Source organism: Dermacentor andersoni, chromosome 6, assembly GCF_023375885.2.
Source record: "Dermacentor andersoni chromosome 6, qqDerAnde1_hic_scaffold, whole genome shotgun sequence".
Taxonomy (NCBI): domain Eukaryota; kingdom Metazoa; phylum Arthropoda; class Arachnida; order Ixodida; family Ixodidae; genus Dermacentor; species Dermacentor andersoni.
In genome coordinates, this window is record NC_092819.1 from 171,029,105 (window position 1) to 171,046,335 (window position 17,231).

At 46.2% G+C, this 17,231-nt stretch overlaps 1 protein-coding gene across 3 annotated transcripts in view; it reads left to right on the forward strand.

The window, feature by feature from the left end:
* The window catches only part of Bem46 (abhydrolase domain containing 13-like protein Bem46), a 75,087-nt gene that overhangs the window by 33,486 nt on the left and 24,370 nt on the right, over nucleotides 1-17,231 (forward strand). For all 3 annotated transcript variants that reach the window (XM_072288886.1, XM_055066817.2, XM_050172047.3), the window contains exons 4-6: nucleotides 3,668-3,921; nucleotides 10,401-10,505; nucleotides 16,070-16,177. In XM_072288886.1, coding sequence (XP_072144987.1) covers nucleotides 3,668-3,921; nucleotides 10,401-10,505; nucleotides 16,070-16,177 — 467 coding nt within the window. The remainder of the gene's footprint in view (nucleotides 1-3,667; nucleotides 3,922-10,400; nucleotides 10,506-16,069; nucleotides 16,178-17,231) is intronic.

Below are 17,231 nucleotides of genomic sequence, written 5' to 3' on the forward strand. Positions count from 1 at the left end.
ACCACATAGTTCTTCGAGAAGGTGCGGTGCCAGTTGTTCAGACAGCCCACAGTGTGCCCCTTTCCTTGAAGGAGCCTCTGCACAAAGAACTTGCCCGCATGGTCAAAGCCGGCATTATAGCCAAGCAAGACCAGCCGACAGACTGGGTGAGTCCTCTAGTTATTGTCAGAAAAAAGGACTGCGAACTATGGTTATGCATGGACCCGAGGAAAATTAATGACAGCCTCAAGCATGAGCACTATGAGATGCCACGTTGAGAAGCTATGGAATCGGAACTAGCTGGAGCGCGTTTTTTCTACGTGGCTTGACGCCAGCTCGGGGTTTCACCAGATACCGCTGCATGATGAAACATCAACAGTTTGCACATTCGCGACTCCCTTTGGTCGTTACCGCTTTTTGAGGCTGCCCTTCGATGTAGCCTCCATCCCAGAAGTGTTTCAAAAGGCTCTTAGCGAAATATCCGAGACACTGCCAGGAGTGCGAGTGTACATTGATGACGTCATCGTGTGGGGTGCCACAATAGCCGACGACTCCTATCATTCTCAGACACGAGGCCCACTAGAACAAAACATAGTACACACTTGAAAGAGTATAGATTCCACAATGATACATTTAAGTTCTCATTTTTCCCACGGACAATAACAGAATGGAATGCAGTACCTGAACACGTCGGTGGTAGTAGTTAAACTTATATGTTTGTCTCAAGACTAACCAATTATATTTCTCTACTGCCTTAGCTTGAAAAATTAAATGTATGTATTGGTGTTTTTCATGTCAGTAATTGTTCATGGTAAGTTTTCTTTTTTTTAAATATGTTTATAGTGCTATTAATACCTTTGTGTGTACGAATTGCATACATTGACAGGGCTTGCAGGAAAGTGTCTGTACTGCCTTTATTCTTTGTCAACAGTATTTGAAATTGTTATTAACAGAAACTGTTAACCATGCCTGATACCACTTTCACAGTTGTATTTGTGTGCCGACCCTGCTACAGCTTTATATACAAGGCTAGCTTTATGTATTAAATAAATAAATAAATAAATAATAAGACAAGAGCACGATGAGAGGTTACGAGCGGTACTAGAAGCTGCACAGAAAGCTGGCTTAACGTTGAATGCAGACAAGTGCAGCATTGGCGTGCGCAAGATTTTTTTTCTTGGCGGCGTTATTGCGGCAGATGGCATACGCCCAAATCCTAATCTGGTCAGCTGTCTGCTAAGTGTGGCCCCGCCGACTGACAAGCAAGCAGTGCAGCGCACGCTCGGTGTCGTAAACTGTTTGTAGAAGTTCCTGCCATCAATTACAGACCGAATGAAACTGCTTCGCGACTTGATAAAGAAAGACCGTACCTTTGAGTGGATGGAAAACCACGCTAAAGAATCGAAAATTATTTGTGACAGTCTGAGCAAAGACCCTGTGCTGGCGATTTTCGATCGTAAACGGATTACGAATAACATCCAATGCTTCGCAAAATGGAATAGGCTTGGCTCTCTGGCAGCTTTATGAGGGTTCTTGGAAGCCCATCGCTTATGCCTCACACGTCTTAACCGAAGGGCAATGTAGATATTCACAGACAGAAAAAGAGGCTATGGCTGTTGTCTTCGGGCGCGAAAAGTTTCACCATTTTGTGTACGGACGTAACGTTGTCCTCGAGACAGACCATCGACCCATAATAGCAATCTTGGAAAAGCCAATTGGAGAAATGCCATCCAGACTGCAGCGATTTTTTCTTCGTTTGCTCAGATACCACTATAAACTCCAATTTGTTCCAGGAAAACATTTGGTGGTCGCTGACATGCTGTCTTGAGCATCCGTCGAAAACCCGGAAGAAAACATCAACGATGACGTGGAAGTTCACGCGGTGAGTGTTTTGTCATCACTTGTCAGCGAGGAAACTTTGAGGCAGTTGGCAGAAGAAACTAGCAAGGACGACTACTTGAGTCAAGTCATTCATTGCTTGGATAGCAGTCCAGTCCCTGGGACACTAAAATCCTTCGAAAGTGAATTGGTTGTCTTGAGTGGTGTGTTCCTTAAGGGATGCAAAGTCGTGATTCCGTCAAGCATGTGCCCTGAGCTACTTCGAAGAATTCACGAAGGCCACTTGGGATAAATAAATGCAAATCTCAAGCACGTAACTTGCTGTTTTGGCCTGGTCTTAATGCTGACATTGAAGCACACATCAAGAGGTGCGCAGTCTGTCAGAAGTATGCATACCGGCAGCAAAGCGAACCACTCATGGACCGCCCAGTGCCTGAACATGCATGGTACCGAGTGGGTGCAACATTTTTCAGTGAGCTGGAAAATCGTACCTGTGTGTTTTTGACGCATTATCCAACTTTCCGGAGGTGGAACTTCTAAGTGACACAACGACGGCCACAGTTGTGAGAAAGCTCAGTGCAGTGTTTTCACGGTATGGAATACCTATTGAAGTGTGCGCAGACAATGGTCCACAGTTTGCGAGTCATGAGTTTGCACTGTTTGCCAAGAAGTAAGATTTTAAACACATTACGTCTAGCCCGCGGTTTCCTCACTCGAATGGCCTCGTGGAAAAAGGTGTTCAAATAGTAAAGAGAATTTTAAAGAAGACGTCGGAGATGAACGATAATTTGTGGCTTGGATTGCTCGCTTATAGGAGCAGTCCGCTAGAAGACGGTTACTTCAGGGCAGATGACTTTGGACAACTCTCCCGAAGCTCACAGACAGTCGGTAAAGAAACATGAACGGTACCGATCCCCAAGATGCAGTCTTGCACCGCTACAAAAAGGCCAGATTGTCAGAGTATGAGGAGACTCAGGGTCACCGAAAAGAAAGATTCTTAATGCAACTGCCCAACCAAGGTCATACCAGGTCGCCACCGAAGACGGCAGCGTCTTGTGACGCAACCGACAACATCTCATGGCTACGGCTGAGGCTTACAGCACTGCGCCTAATGATGACAACATACCAGACGACAGCCACGAGAACGGGTCCCCTTGCCAAGTCCAACCAAACAATGAAAGCTCTCCCGCCACTACACCACCGACATGAGAGCCAAGAAGATACCAGCGCGAAAGAAGGCAACCACAGCGGTTAAGATGTGACGACACTTTCGTGAAAGTTCTGTGAGCTCTAAACCTTGTGCACTGCGTACACAAACTTTTATCGGTGATCGGTGCTGTGTATTCTTCTGAGAGGATATGTTTTTAGTTAAAACATTCAAGTTTAGTTTTATTCCAAGAAACGAAGATGTATCGGGTAGATAAGCCAAAGTGATGTGTGCCTGCATGTAGCATCTTGCTCACCACTTGTGTGTGTCTTCGTTTGCTGAGAGCTGGTCCAGGCTGTTACTCTGTCGACACTACTAACGATACACTTAGAGTTGCATTGGCTCAATAAAAGTTTCTCAGAACTACTTGTCAAGTTCAATTTTTGGGTCTTTTAGAATGCAATGTATTCCATCTTTACCAATAAGCTATTAATGAGGTCTTATCAAAATCTATAACGTCACAGTGAGCAGGTGTGGAAAATTCTGCCTTTCCTTATTCCACCTTTTCTGGCTTACGAGGCCTGCTGTTGCAGTGAGTGTGGCGTTTCTGGCATAACGGAAGGGTACTTTGTTACGTACAGGGGAAATCATTTTTCTATTAGTGTCCCTTCAAGAACTGGTGCGTGGGCTTGGTGCATGCAGGGCTGTACCTGGATGCGCAGGCAGGCCTGGAGTTCCTGCTCTCACACCCAGGGCTGGACCAGACACGGCTGCTGGTGTTTGGTCGCTCGCTGGGGGGAGCCGTGGCCCTGGACCTAGCCTCACGCCCCGACCAGGCCCAGCACCTGCTGGGTGTCATTGTGGAGAACACATTCTCCTCCATCCCCGAGATGGCACGCGTGCTCTTTGGGTGGCGTCTGCTGCGATGGCTGCCCGACTTCTGCTACAAGAACCAGGTGGGTGGACAAAGGTACCCAGTTCCAGGCGTTACAGCCAAATATCATTTTACCATTACAGTCAACGACCGATTTTTCGTACCCTCTAGGGAACGTAAAAACGTCCGAAAATTCAGGCAGTCCGAAAAAATGAATGCATGCAAAAAAACGCACCCTTTTTATTTTTTTCTCAGATCTAGAGGTAAAGGGCGAAGTAACAGGCTTCCGAAACCCTGCCACAGCATTAGTGAAGTGGCTATAAAAAGAGGCGTTCAAAAACTCTTTGTGCAGCCGACTGCCAGTTTATTATGTACATGTGCATCATCGGGCAGCCGGTGTTATTGCTGCAGTGGCTTGAAGAACTTGTTGATTGTTGTTTTAACGGCGTTCCGGTTGCATGCAATCATATTCGCCTCGATCTGAACAAGGGTCATGTCAGCACTGTACACCGATGAAAGAGTCAACAGTGCTCGCGTCAACTCGGCGCTTGTAGGTGGCGCAGGCATTGGCTCCTCATTTTCAACATCGGAGTCTTCTGAATCCCCCACAACCCAACTGACTATTTCCTCGTCAGTCAGTTCTGCGCGGAAGTCGAGCTCGTTGTCAGCGTCAACAAACTGTTCAAAAGTTATCTCCGTGGGTATGGAAACCCCAGCAGAGCGGAGGTCGTTGATCACGTCATCCGACGGTACTGCTTTCCGCTCTTTGATGCCATCGGCGAGGACGACGAAGACGGAGTGGGCTTCATCGAAGGCAAGCGAAATCCTCAAGTTGCGAACAGTGGAGTTCGCTGACGAGCGTCGAAGCACCCAGGCCTAGCGTCGCAGAGCACACTTGACACAACAGACAACCACACACCACGCTAGCCAAAACGTGGCCTGCGCAAACAAACAAACAAAATGGCGCCGCTCCGGAAACTCCGCTGGAGGCGGAAGTGCGATGGATGGATGGATGGATGGATGGATGGATGGATGGATGGATGGATGGATGGATGGATGGATGGATGGCGGCTATACTTTTTGTAACGGACGGCGGCTGGCGCCACCTAGCCTTTTGCTCCCCCTCCCATTTTATTATTATTCTTTTTTTTTCCTTTCTTTATATCCTCTTTTCCTTAACCTAGTTGTCACTCCCCTCCTCCCCCCAAAGTAACTATCTAAAAAAGTATAGGAAACATTATCTCCCCGATTTATGATATCTCTCCCTTGACTTCCTCCACCAATCCTCTAGCCTCCCCTTCGTTACTGCCACTCTTTTCTCGTCTATTTGCCCTCGTTCCCCGGGAAAACCCAATGCCTTTTCCATATCTGCCACTGTTCCCTCTGCTAGAGTCGGGCGAAGGTCTGTGCATCTCAACACTATATGCTCTGTGGTCTCCATTTCGGCTCTGCAAGCTGTGCACCAAAGGTCCACGTCTTCAAATTTAGCCCTGTATGTTTTTGTTCTCAAAACCCCCGTCCTAGCTTCGAATAATAGTGAGCTGCCCCGTGAGTTATCAAATAAGAGCTCTGTCTTAATCTCCTGTTTTTGTGACCTATACATAGATAGCGCTGGCTATCCGAGCATTCTTTCTTCCCACATTTTTCTTTCTGTCTCCTTCACCTCCTTTCCCACACTAGAGCCACGTTGGACCCCCTCCCTCGGCTGTAGGTATCTATTCCTCAGCTTCCTCGTTCTGAGTGTCCACTTTGTGCTCAAACTTTTCATGTATAGATATTGGTACACATTTCCTGCCCACTTTTTTTCCTCCAGTGCTGGGAGTCTCTGTTCATATTTTAACTTACTTATTGCCTCTCTCCCTTCGAATGACGTCCATCCCATGTCCCCCTGCACTCCCTCATTAGGGGTGTTCCCGTGCACTCCTAAGGCCAACCTGCCTACACTTCTCTGTCTCGTTTCCATGCATGCCCGAACTTCCGATTTCATGCACAGTACTGAATTTCCGAATGAGAGGCCAGGTACCATAACCCCTTTCCATACGCCCCTAACCACCTCGTACCTATTATAGTTCCATAGTGCCTTGTGTTTCATTACAGCTGAGTTCCTTTTCACTTTTTCAATCATAATTTTTTCTGTTAGTAAAGTTTCGTTCGTTCTCTGTTGTCCTCGCTTCACCGTTGGATTTTGAAGCTTCTCGGACGATGATCGGCAGTTGATCAAACGCAGGAAGGAAGCAATGAGGTCAGATGTACAAGAAATATTTATAGTTGAACTTTTCTATATACATGGCAGGTAAAACAAATACATTACAAAATTGACCAATTGAGAAGCAAAGTCTCACTCTTCCACTGTCTCAATGACTGTTAGAGCCCAGACTCATTTTAACGCACATAGTACGGAGCCTCACTGATCTATCAGCAATCCTGATTTCAGCCAAGTCTCAGGGACAGCATGTCGTCCCGATTTTTATAGCCCAAATATACAAAGAAAAAAAGGCGGTAGGGCCGTTGGCCCGTCCCACAGGTTCAGTTGCCAATCAGAGTCAACCGTTTGTTAAGCCACCACCCACAGGGATGGGCTTACTCTTAAAAATAAACATATTGGAAAACAAAGCTCTTTTCCTTCTTCCCCAAAACTCCATTGCCCTCTCGTTTCTACGTAGTTAGTGACGGGCTCAGCAAAACACGCCAGGCCCGAACAAGTTATCGCTAGACCGCCTCAAATCCCAACGGCGTCTAGGCCGCAAATGTCTCGGAAGCAGGGGCATCGACACCACGTAGTGCCGCTGTACTCAAAGTTTGGCCGTGTGGGAGATGGATGGCCCTCCTTGTCCTTCAAACTTATTGTCTACAAGACAAAGTTCTCCGAGTGCGTGTTTACAAGACGCCGCCGTCCGAATGCACTCTTCACGTGTGCACCACATCCCTACAGCGTGCACTGTAAGCTGGCCTTCGACACCACACAGGCAGTCGCACCCAACAACAAGGCTGACGATTGCGTTCCGGACGCGCGGCACGGGGTCAAGGTTGCTAAGCCCTTCTTAACCTCGGCGGCGCCTCCAATTAGTCAGGTACTCGGGCGCCAGACCCACGGTACCGTATACAGCGGTCCCTTTCAAGGCCGGTCTGTGTGGACTCGTGTGACCGTCGGCGGACTGCCAACACCCTGCGCACAATACCGACTTCCCGGAATCGGCACTCGCCCTCCTGGCACCTGCCGCGACGCGTCGCCCAACACCGCGCGGTCCGTGACCCCTCATAACACAGAAACGGTTGCCCCGCTGACATGGGGGGGGGGAGTGCACCCCCTCTCTATACACACAGCACGTGGCCGATTCGTGACACTTAAGAACACGAACAATCAGAGCAACCTTACACTGTTCTTCCAAGTAATTTTTGCCCTCGTTTAGCCATATGCCCAAATACTTGTATTTTTCCACATGATCAATCTTAGTGCTTTGTATTTCCAATGGTTCCCCCCTTTCTTCATTGTATACTATTATCCCAGACTTCTCTCTACTTAATTGCAGTTCCAATTTTTCTCCCTCCTCTCCACATATCCTCATTAGTTCCTGTAGCCCTACCCGGGTGTCAGCAAGCAGTACAATATCATCTGCATACATCAGTCCGGCTTAGTACTTGAGCTACCTTCTGCCCTTCCAGCATATAGCTTATGTCTGTTCCTATTGTGCTCTGTTCTAGTCTCTTTTCCATTTGGCTCATGTAAATCATAAAAAGCAGAGGCGACAATGGACAGCCCTGCCTGAGACCTCTTCTTATTTTAGCTGGCTTTGTAGTTTCCCCCTCCCACGTTATCTCTATCTCATTATCTGTATAAACTTGTTGTAGGAACCCAATCATCTTTCTATCTAGACCATATTCCCTCAACTGGCTCCATAACTTTTCTTGGTTTACATTATCATAGGCTCCTCTAATGTCTAAAAAAGCTATCCATAGCGGTTTCTGCCTGGCTGCCGCTATCTCTATGCACTGTGTTATAACAAATAAATTATCATCTAGCCTTCTGTTCCTTCTAAATCCATTCTGCAGTTCTCCCAAGATCTCTTCTCGTTCTGCCCATTCCTCCATTCTCTTTTTCACCATCTGCATTGCTACTCTGTATATGACTGATGTGACAGTTATTGGCCTGTAGGATTTAATGTTGTCCTTGCTTCCCTTACCTTTGTAAACTAATATCATTCTGCTTGATTTCCAGTCCTGTGGAACATCTCCCCCTACTACTATTTGTTCAATAAGTTGTCGTAATTTTAATTTACTTTTCTGGCCTAATATGCTTATCGATTTCATAGGTATGCCATCAGGTCCTGTCGCTGTTCCCACGGGGACCTTGTGTTCAATTCTGTCCCATTCCTTACTTGTCATCCTTCTGTACTCCTCCTCTAATTCTGTCCTGCGGCGATGAACATAGCCAGCGTGGCCAGACCAAATCGGTGTGTGACAACTAGATTCGGCTAGTTGTGGTTCAAAGCGGTGATATGCTTTGGCTGCAAGTGGATTTCCTTCTCAAGGGCGCTGCGCGAGGAGCCAAAAGACCTTCCGTCCGTCAAAAAGTCCGGAAAATTGGACGGCGGGGGGTTCGAGCGTCCGAAACTTCAGATGTTCTTATACATTGATTCTGTGGGGCTCGTGGCGGTGCCGCAAAGACGTCCGAAATATCAGGCATGTCCGAAAATTTGGGCGTCCGAAAATTCAGTCGTTGACTGTATTCATCTTAAGCATGCACATTGGCATTAGGAAAAAAAATATTGCAGTCGGGTCTGCACGAAATAAATGAAAGTACAGTCGATCCTAGATATATCAAACTCGAAGTGGATCGGGAAATAGTTTCATATACTGATAATTTAGAATATAAAATAGGCCTGTCTGAAGCTTATCTGAAACATCCGCACACCCTGGACAGTTTCCTGGGATTGTGAAACGTGGGAATTCACAAATTTGCTTCTCTAAAACTGTGTTGGACTCACAAAACGTTACTTATTTTTTGCATGCGAAAAGTCGCTCGCGCTGTGGAGTCGCAAAGCTAACCCTAAAAGCCAGCATTGCCCAGACACGAGACCATGGTGCATCTGACTGACAGAAGAGCTGTTTGCTCGTTTTTATTCAGAGTAAATCAGAATTTGACGCAGGGCAGAAACAAACCAGCCTGTACGAATATGCGCCATGGCCCCCATCAGCACACTTGTACCTCTTATGCTGCGAATTGAGCGGGAATGTGCCGAGCCGCATGCCCGTTACAATACAGCGTTTAAACGGCCAATCGTCATACCTCGGCAACCAGCCAACGAGGCAGACTGTTGTGTTGGACTTTGGTTTTGCAACCGACTTGTTTGAACCAGTCGTCCTTACCTCTCATCCATGCTAAGTCTCTTCTTACGTGCTGTTACATGCTCCGGCGCCTCGCGGTTCCTTCGTTTTCGGCCCTGCCCTCTGGCCACTGCGTCGGGGACTGCCAACACTACGCAGACGTTAGTTTTGTTGCACCAAAAACGTAGTGCGAAATTCCGTTCCTGGTGGGCTTTGGTTCGCATTTGTTTTGGCCTCTCACAAAACCCCAAAGTGCCATTCACAGAAACTCCCTGTCTGCAAGACGAACCCAGTAGTGCATCTTCAATTTAGTATCTCGTGTCGGTGCCACTCACTCGAAAGATTGACTGCAATCTATGCTCATTTCTCGTGGGATTGGACTGGGAGGCCTCTTGCAGCAGCCCAGAGATCTCCTCATGCCTGTAATGAACGGCCACAGTATGTGCAAGCCATCCACGCACAGTGAGCAAAACTGAGACACACAGCCTGCTCATTTTTCTGCCGTGACACATACTGCCCTTCAGATTCCATGTTTTATTGTTTGACAGCATCTGCCAAAACAGTGCCATTTCAAATTCGTCAGCATTAAATATTTCCGACGACCCGAGATATGATTGCATACACACTTGGAGAAGCACTCTTGCAGGGGTGTAGCACCTTGTTCCATACGGGGCGGCCATTTTTTAAGTTTTATACAATTACACCAAAGGTTGCAGGTTGCAGGCAACATAATTCGACTCCCCGAGCTGGATTGTTCAGAGAGGCAGACATGCACGAAAATTTGAAACACATGTGCCACTAATTAATAAAGATTCACTAATTATATTCTTCGTCAATTACATTACGGCACATATTGAAATTTACAAAGTGTCGCCAGTGAGGTTTGGAGTGTGCTGTTTTTCATAACATGTGTCTTGACATGCAGCATCAAGGCAAGGGATGGCCAGTCAGAAAATCATAGCGACTTAGCAGGGTACAAGGGTACACCCTGGCATTTTCACAGCATGATGTCATGATGGCAGGGTATGTCATCACAACAGACTCAATATATCATGTGCCATCACGTCTGGCAAGTTATAAGAGGAATCGCCGTAATGTTTACAGGGCACGAAACATACGCACAGTAGAGTGCTGGTCTGTCTTTTCTACATTGACGCACATTTTTCACGTGATATTAGCATGTGGGTGGAATGGATATGGCCTGTACAGAATGGATGTTTTACTTTTGCATTGCAGTTTCGGTCCATTGACAAGGTGCCTAAGGTGACGGTGCCCATACTGTTTGTGTGTGGCCTGTCAGATGCCCTGATCCCACCTTCAATGACACAGCGGCTTTACCAGGTAACTGCAGTCGCTCTGGCTCCGCCAGTCCCTGCTTGCTTTCGACACGGTGCTGCTTTGAGAGGAAACAACTTCAACTTGCTACTCATTAAAATATGCGTGAGACTAGAAACTTCCATTAGGCAACTGCTCAATGAACTGCTGAACTTGTTGCAATTAAGAGAGAAGGCTCCATTCCACCAGCTTTAGTAAGCATAATGTCAATTTAGGGCCTCAAAAGTCCTGAAAAATGACCAGGACAATTGTAACGTACAAAGCACTTGAAGTGCAAAGCTTATAAATTGATAACTCTGCTAAAAACTGATATTGCAGTTTCGTAAACTGCTTTTGTTATAAGCTATGAAGTGGACAAATGTATGATTTTACTTCAGAGATTGTGTCAAATTTTTTAACCTTTACGAGGGTTTTGCAAAAATCTCTCGCAAATTCATGGTGTAAAGTAGAACCTCATTCATACACTCTGGAAAATAATTTATCATAAATGTATTAACCAAAAATTTATAATGCGAAGCCGCTAAAAAGTTTTGCAGACTCAACTGTAGTTCACATCTGCACAAATCGTAGCAGCACCAGACACTGACAGGCCTCAAGCTAGTTGGGCACAAGCGGCCCGAGACGCGCTTTTTCGCCCTTGCGGCTTCGGCAAGCTTACATTCAGGCGCTTCAAATTCGACCTGGATCAGCAGCTCCTTGGGGTGGGGGGTAAGTTGGTGGCAAGTTTAGACATGGTGACGTGGCGAGAATAGTTGCGGCACAAGACGCCGACCTGTACCAGACTGGTGATCTTCGAGCGGCCCGAGAGGCACTTTGTCATTTTCCTATTTTGTAGTGTTTCAAGACTGCTATGGGAAACGAAATCGAGCTGTTGGGCATGTTTGGTTCATCGCCTAACAAAAGCATGCAGTATGCTTCCGACACCACTATGTCACGCATGCTGTGAAACAGATAAGTGAAGATTCGAACCTCAATATATCGAACAGCGCGGTGATCGTGAAATAGTTCGATATAGGCAGAATTCGATATATAAAATAACGTAAAAAATGCGTCAAAAACTTGTACAATTCAATGAATGAACGAAGGCCGTGATCGGGGACCATTGTTTAGAGCGTGCGTTTCGTTGCGCCACGCGTCATTGGTCTATGCCGCGCCAACTTCGTCAGCCGCGCGAAGTCGGCGCGGCCTAAGGCAATTGTAAACGGCGGTACCGAACGCGCACTTGAAACAAAGATCCCCGATCGCGCTCCAATTGTGGTGCAGTAAATGCTCATTTGAAGCTTCACACAAAGTATTTATTTCTTTGGCTGAAAGTACTGCAGCGTTGTAGCCTGCTTTTTATTAGCAGCCGTGTGTTTAACCGTGGCGTCCTCAACATAGTCTAAACGATCCACAAGCGATAGGCCGGTGCCTTCTATTGTGCTGCAGTAGTGGCGAAGAAGGGCCAAAGCAGCTACAGCCTTGGTACAAGTTGGGAGCCGGACATCATCAACGCTTGCAGGATCAACCTCGGCGACGCCTTCAAATTTGCCGCTACTTCTGCTGCGATCTCCGCGTCCGTACATCGAAGCATTTTGAAACACTGTTGATAACAAAGTATGAAGTCGCGCCTACCAAGGCGTCTGAACCTGCCCAGTGAGCACGCGCTGTCACACTTCTTCTTGGATGCAAACCGCCATTCCTCGCGACGCGCGGCACCGAGGAGGAGTCAGGGCTCCAAATGCAATATGTCATAGATGTTGTCGAACTAGCCAAGCCACCGCTTGTGTGCGTGCCCTCGGTGCTTTCGATGTGTGCAGCTATGGTGCACAGCAGTCGGGAACGCCCATCACGCCATAGCCATCTTTCAGGGTATTGCAGGAAAGCTCGCCGCCTGTCAGCAGAGCACATATGGTCTGGGAGGTGGAGATTGACGAAGCCATTTTACGTCCGACCCCGTTCGAAATAAAGAATGCAAAATGCATGACATTTTCCAGGCAGGTGATATAGAACATGTTTGACATACGCAATAATTCAATATATCCGTGTTCGATATATCGAGGTTTTATTGTATTTATCGCAGTAAGATTGGTGGCAATAGCTGTGAATGTTCAATATAACGTGCAACGGCCCACCAGGAGATTTGCTGGTAGTGCAAAAGGAAACTCTGTGTATGCTGGTGTCTTCACAGGACACAGGCGGGTGAGTACGATGAGCAAGCTGCCATGGTGGGCACCTACTGCTGTTGATCACGCATGCCTCACGCCTTTTCTTGTTCACATGGTATGTAGCGGCCGGAAAGGGTGTGATACGATTGCAGTTTGGTGATATACTGAACATTGGCCCTGAAAGATCGTCTAGGAAGTTATTAAACAATAAAATGGAAGCTAGCTGTAGTGTAACTGTAGTTCTCGATATAGAGTCGCATTCCAGTTATTCGACCTCAAATTACTGACCCAACGACCAACGAATTACCCAGCGCTCACTTCCTATGTGTACAAAGTAGAAAGCTAACGTAGAAAGGACATTAAAGCTCCTAAACATTGTAGAAATCTAATGCATGCCCAATTTTTTAGCAAGAAAAATAGGCAAGATTCAAATGTGTTGCACCATGGTGGCCGATTTCCTAAAGTCAGCTTTGTCGCAGTACATTTGTGTTATGTGGTAAGCATACGAATCTCGTGAATGCGGTTTCAGTTTCGTGTCCGATTGCACTGTACAGGCAATTTATGGGCTGATTTTCTTTAAAAAAGAAAAGATGGAGGTGCACGTTAAATGTGGGTAAATATCGTAACCGGACATTGTGAGCTACGGTTATTGCTTGAAAATTTTCCTGTGATAAGCTGAAGATAGGTGTCTTCAACAGAAGATGACGTGTGTTCAACGCGTTCACTGTCCCCAAGTTCCGCCGAAACAGACTCTGCTGCTTAAGGAGTCGCCATAGGCGTTAGGCGCCTGCATGCTGCCTGGTCATGTTCAAATTATCCAGCAAAAGCTAATTTTAGGATGGAAATAACGAAGATTTGGGCCTGTAGAAGTGCATCGGCACCGGCTGGGACCTTGGGTCGACATGGAATTATAACCGAAAAATTGAATTAACTGGAGTCGAACAGAAGTGTACTGTACTAATTTTGCATACTGAGCAAACCTTTTACTGTGATACATCAGTACCTATCGGAGATAGAAGAATAATTATTTTTGCAGAATGAAGCTAGATGTTTGGGTGACACAGTACAGGGAGCAGAGGTTAAAAAATCTGTTTTAAAGTTTTTAAAATTTGTCTTATGGGCAACCACTGCATGGTCATGTTCAAAACACTGGAGTTCGGTGTGCTATACAGTCGAAACGTGCTATACGATATCGCCAGGGAATGCAAAAAATTTCATTGGCGCAAGATTGAGACCGAAAACTGAGGGAAATGGCTTGCAAAACAAAATTTATTGCCAAAAGTATGTAAGCTTACTTCACTGAGCCTTATCTTGCAGCAGCTTCACAGCTCTGCCTTCACACTGCAGAAAGTAGTCCATTGTCATCGTCGTCATGTCCATAAAAAAAAATGAATGAATTGCGTTGAAGGTGTCTTAACACATCCGCGAGTTCATCATCTTCAAGTTCAAGTTTATTCACATTTCCTTGCGTACATGATAACAGCATTAGTGATGTTATTACATTCGGTGGTCTCATAGTTATAAAGCTGTCAGGGGAACCACCTAATACTATGCATATCAAGCATGGATTGCAGCATGCTATAAAATGGATATGTGAGCAATACGTATTAACATAAAAGCTAGGGGAAATGCAATAGTACAAAAGTAAGAGCAAACATTCTCTTGATGTTTCGATCCTTGGTGGTGCTCATTTCCATACATGTTACCTGCGATGGGCTCATCGGTCATCTCCTCGTGCATAACGTTTTCGTCCGTGCGAACAAACTAGGCGGAAGCATCTTGAACAATAAGCCTTTCTCATTATCATTTAGATGTTGGAGAGCTTTTACTGGTCCGGCACTTCTTTGTTGGTCAGCAGCCACGACGATGTCACTGGGTCAATGACTGCTGCCTCCCCAAAAATAACTTTGGCCACTATGTATTGGCGGGCTTTAAAATGGCTCAACCAGCCAGGGGTTGCCTTAAAATTGTCATGCCTGACCACGCACGCAAAGTATAGCGCCTTCTGTTGAATTGCTCGGCTGGACAGTGGTACTTCGTTGGCACGGTGTTCACAAAACCAACCACGCACTGCCTTGTCGAAGTCCGGGAATGCCGCAGTCATCACCGTTTTGTTCCTTGCGTTTGCACCATGTCCGAGAACGGAAGCCTTGTTTTTCAAAATTGTAGACGGGGCGCTGCACAGAATTTCAAATTCATCACCGATCTCCATCGTCATCCTGCCCTTTTCAACCTGTGCAATAACAGCGGCCTTTGTTGTAGCATCAAAAATTTTCGCATTTTGGTTGCTGGCGTCTTGGCAGGTTGACGGTGGTCCCATCACCACACATACACAGCTGACGCACGCTGGCGCCAACCACACACCTACCACACTGCGCACACACGATCATGTGCACCAAGCCCGATAATTGGCGCCTTTACATGTGTACATGGATTTGGCGAATCAGCCATTATGGATCAGCAAGGCACGCAGGCAGTTCCACTCTGTATTAGCCCGTGATGGCACACAGGATGTAAACGTGCCCGCTGCGAGGTTGCCTCCACCTTATTATGCCTTCTTTTTCTTTTTTAGTATATTTTGGGTCAGGACACTAAGCAGTACTCACCAGTTTGAAAGGATAAACCACGCTGTCATCATCGCTGTCACCTGTTACCAAGTCCAACTGCTCCACTGCTGCTTTTCTTTTTTTTTTTTTGAGATAAATGGTGGCTGCTGTGCAAGCGTGCTGTGGGGGTAGTTTACGCAATTTAAAGGCACAGCCAATGCACTTGAGCAGTTTTAGGACACTGTTAGCCTTATGTGAGCACTAGATATATGCGCACTGCCATTTCAGATAATGCTGGTGATATGAGTTTGCTGTCAAGAAAAAGTTTTGTTGTTGCAAGGTATGGGCATGGGCATTAACGGCCATATGGGCATCCCATGGACATTTGCTGAGGATTTGAAAACATTTCCTTGCCTCGGGATTTCGTTGTGGCTGGTTTCGACTGTAAGATCGGATACAATAACCCAGTCATAAAAGTTATTCCATTATTGCGTGAATTATGCTTTTTAGTATTGATCCATGTGCCATTTGTATTTCTTTTTCCATGGTCCCTTGCCTTTTCTGTCCATTGTTTTAAAAACAAAGGGGAATTTTTAAAAACTTGTCTAATCAAGTAGTGTGCCTACAGAAAATGTAATTGCATTTTTAGATTTGAGAAATGAAACCAAACAAGCATGCCAACTTTTATCAGATTTGGTTCAAGAATAAAGAAAGATGGCTTCAAAAGCCCATGTAGCCATGAATCGCTCCTTGGTCACTAGCTGTGACTGGCAACCGACCGCCGCCAGTGGCTGTTGCGAATGCATTGCAACCTAAGGGCCTTGTTGCCGCCGAAGGTTCCCGAGACACTTAAATATGTGCGGTTTTTATTTTGCAGAGCTGCTCTAGTCCGATGAAGCGGCTGGTGACGTTTGAGTCTGGCACGCACAACGAGACGTGGGAATGCCGTGGTTACTACCAGAGCCTCTCGCTCTTCATCAATGATGTGAGTGGCCTGCGCATCAGTTGTGTTAAGCGTCGCTTCAGCTGGCAGAGCGCCACAGGTTATCGGAAATGTTGGAAGCACGAGAACAGTTGGTATTCGTGGCTCATTGCAGTTTTGCAAAAGCCTCGATTATCAAGCCACCTCCACTTCCCTGGTGCAGTCAAACCTGCTTACAAATGACAAGGGTTAGGAATATTTCATTGTTACAACTGGGTCACTTAAAAGAAAATTGCACGAAATCACATGAAAGAAAGAAAAAAAGACCCAATGTGTCGTCGCTTCCGCAATAGATTAAAAAAAATTATCTCCCACATTTTTCCATTGAGCACCGTCTCAGCTTTTCCGAAACCGTGCGCTGCAGTGTTAAGTTTGTTTGATTCAGCAACGGTGCACGGCAATACAAATGAAAACGTGAAGGTTACGGGGAAGTTACAGTGTGCCAGGCTGCACCCACTCGCTGCAGGGTTCAGTGGTGCACTGCAGCCCGGCGGCACCTTGCCTTGCACCCCCGTTCAGTCGAGGGTGCACCGGTGCATGTATCCTGGTGCAGGAAAATTTGGCTGAATCGAACAAGCCTTTTCTGCGCCTTGTCATCTGCTAGCCTACTGTTTTGGCTGTCGTGAAGGACACGCGGAAATCTAAGAATCTCCAAATTTCGTAATATTAGTTCGTAGTACTGATGCGATGTTAACGGGGCAGGGAAACTGAATAACGATTATTATTCTGAACAGTTCGGTATTCTGAAGTTCGTAGTACTGAAATATTCTTACATTGACACTGTAAGAAGTCGGCAGAAGATTTCTGAATAGTTCGTTAATCTGATAAGTTTGTTAATGTGGTGTTTGTAGTAACGACGTTTCACTGTCGTGCATTATCGTACCATAATCTTCTATAGAGCAAGGTGCATGTAGATGTGTACTGTAAGAAACGTTACCATATGGTACAGTCGAATCTCTGTAATTCGAACTCGAGGGGGCCCGAAAATTTGTTCTAATTAAAAGAAGTTAGATTTAGAGGCAGCTAATTTAATGGAGGACTTACCTTCAGTGGCACG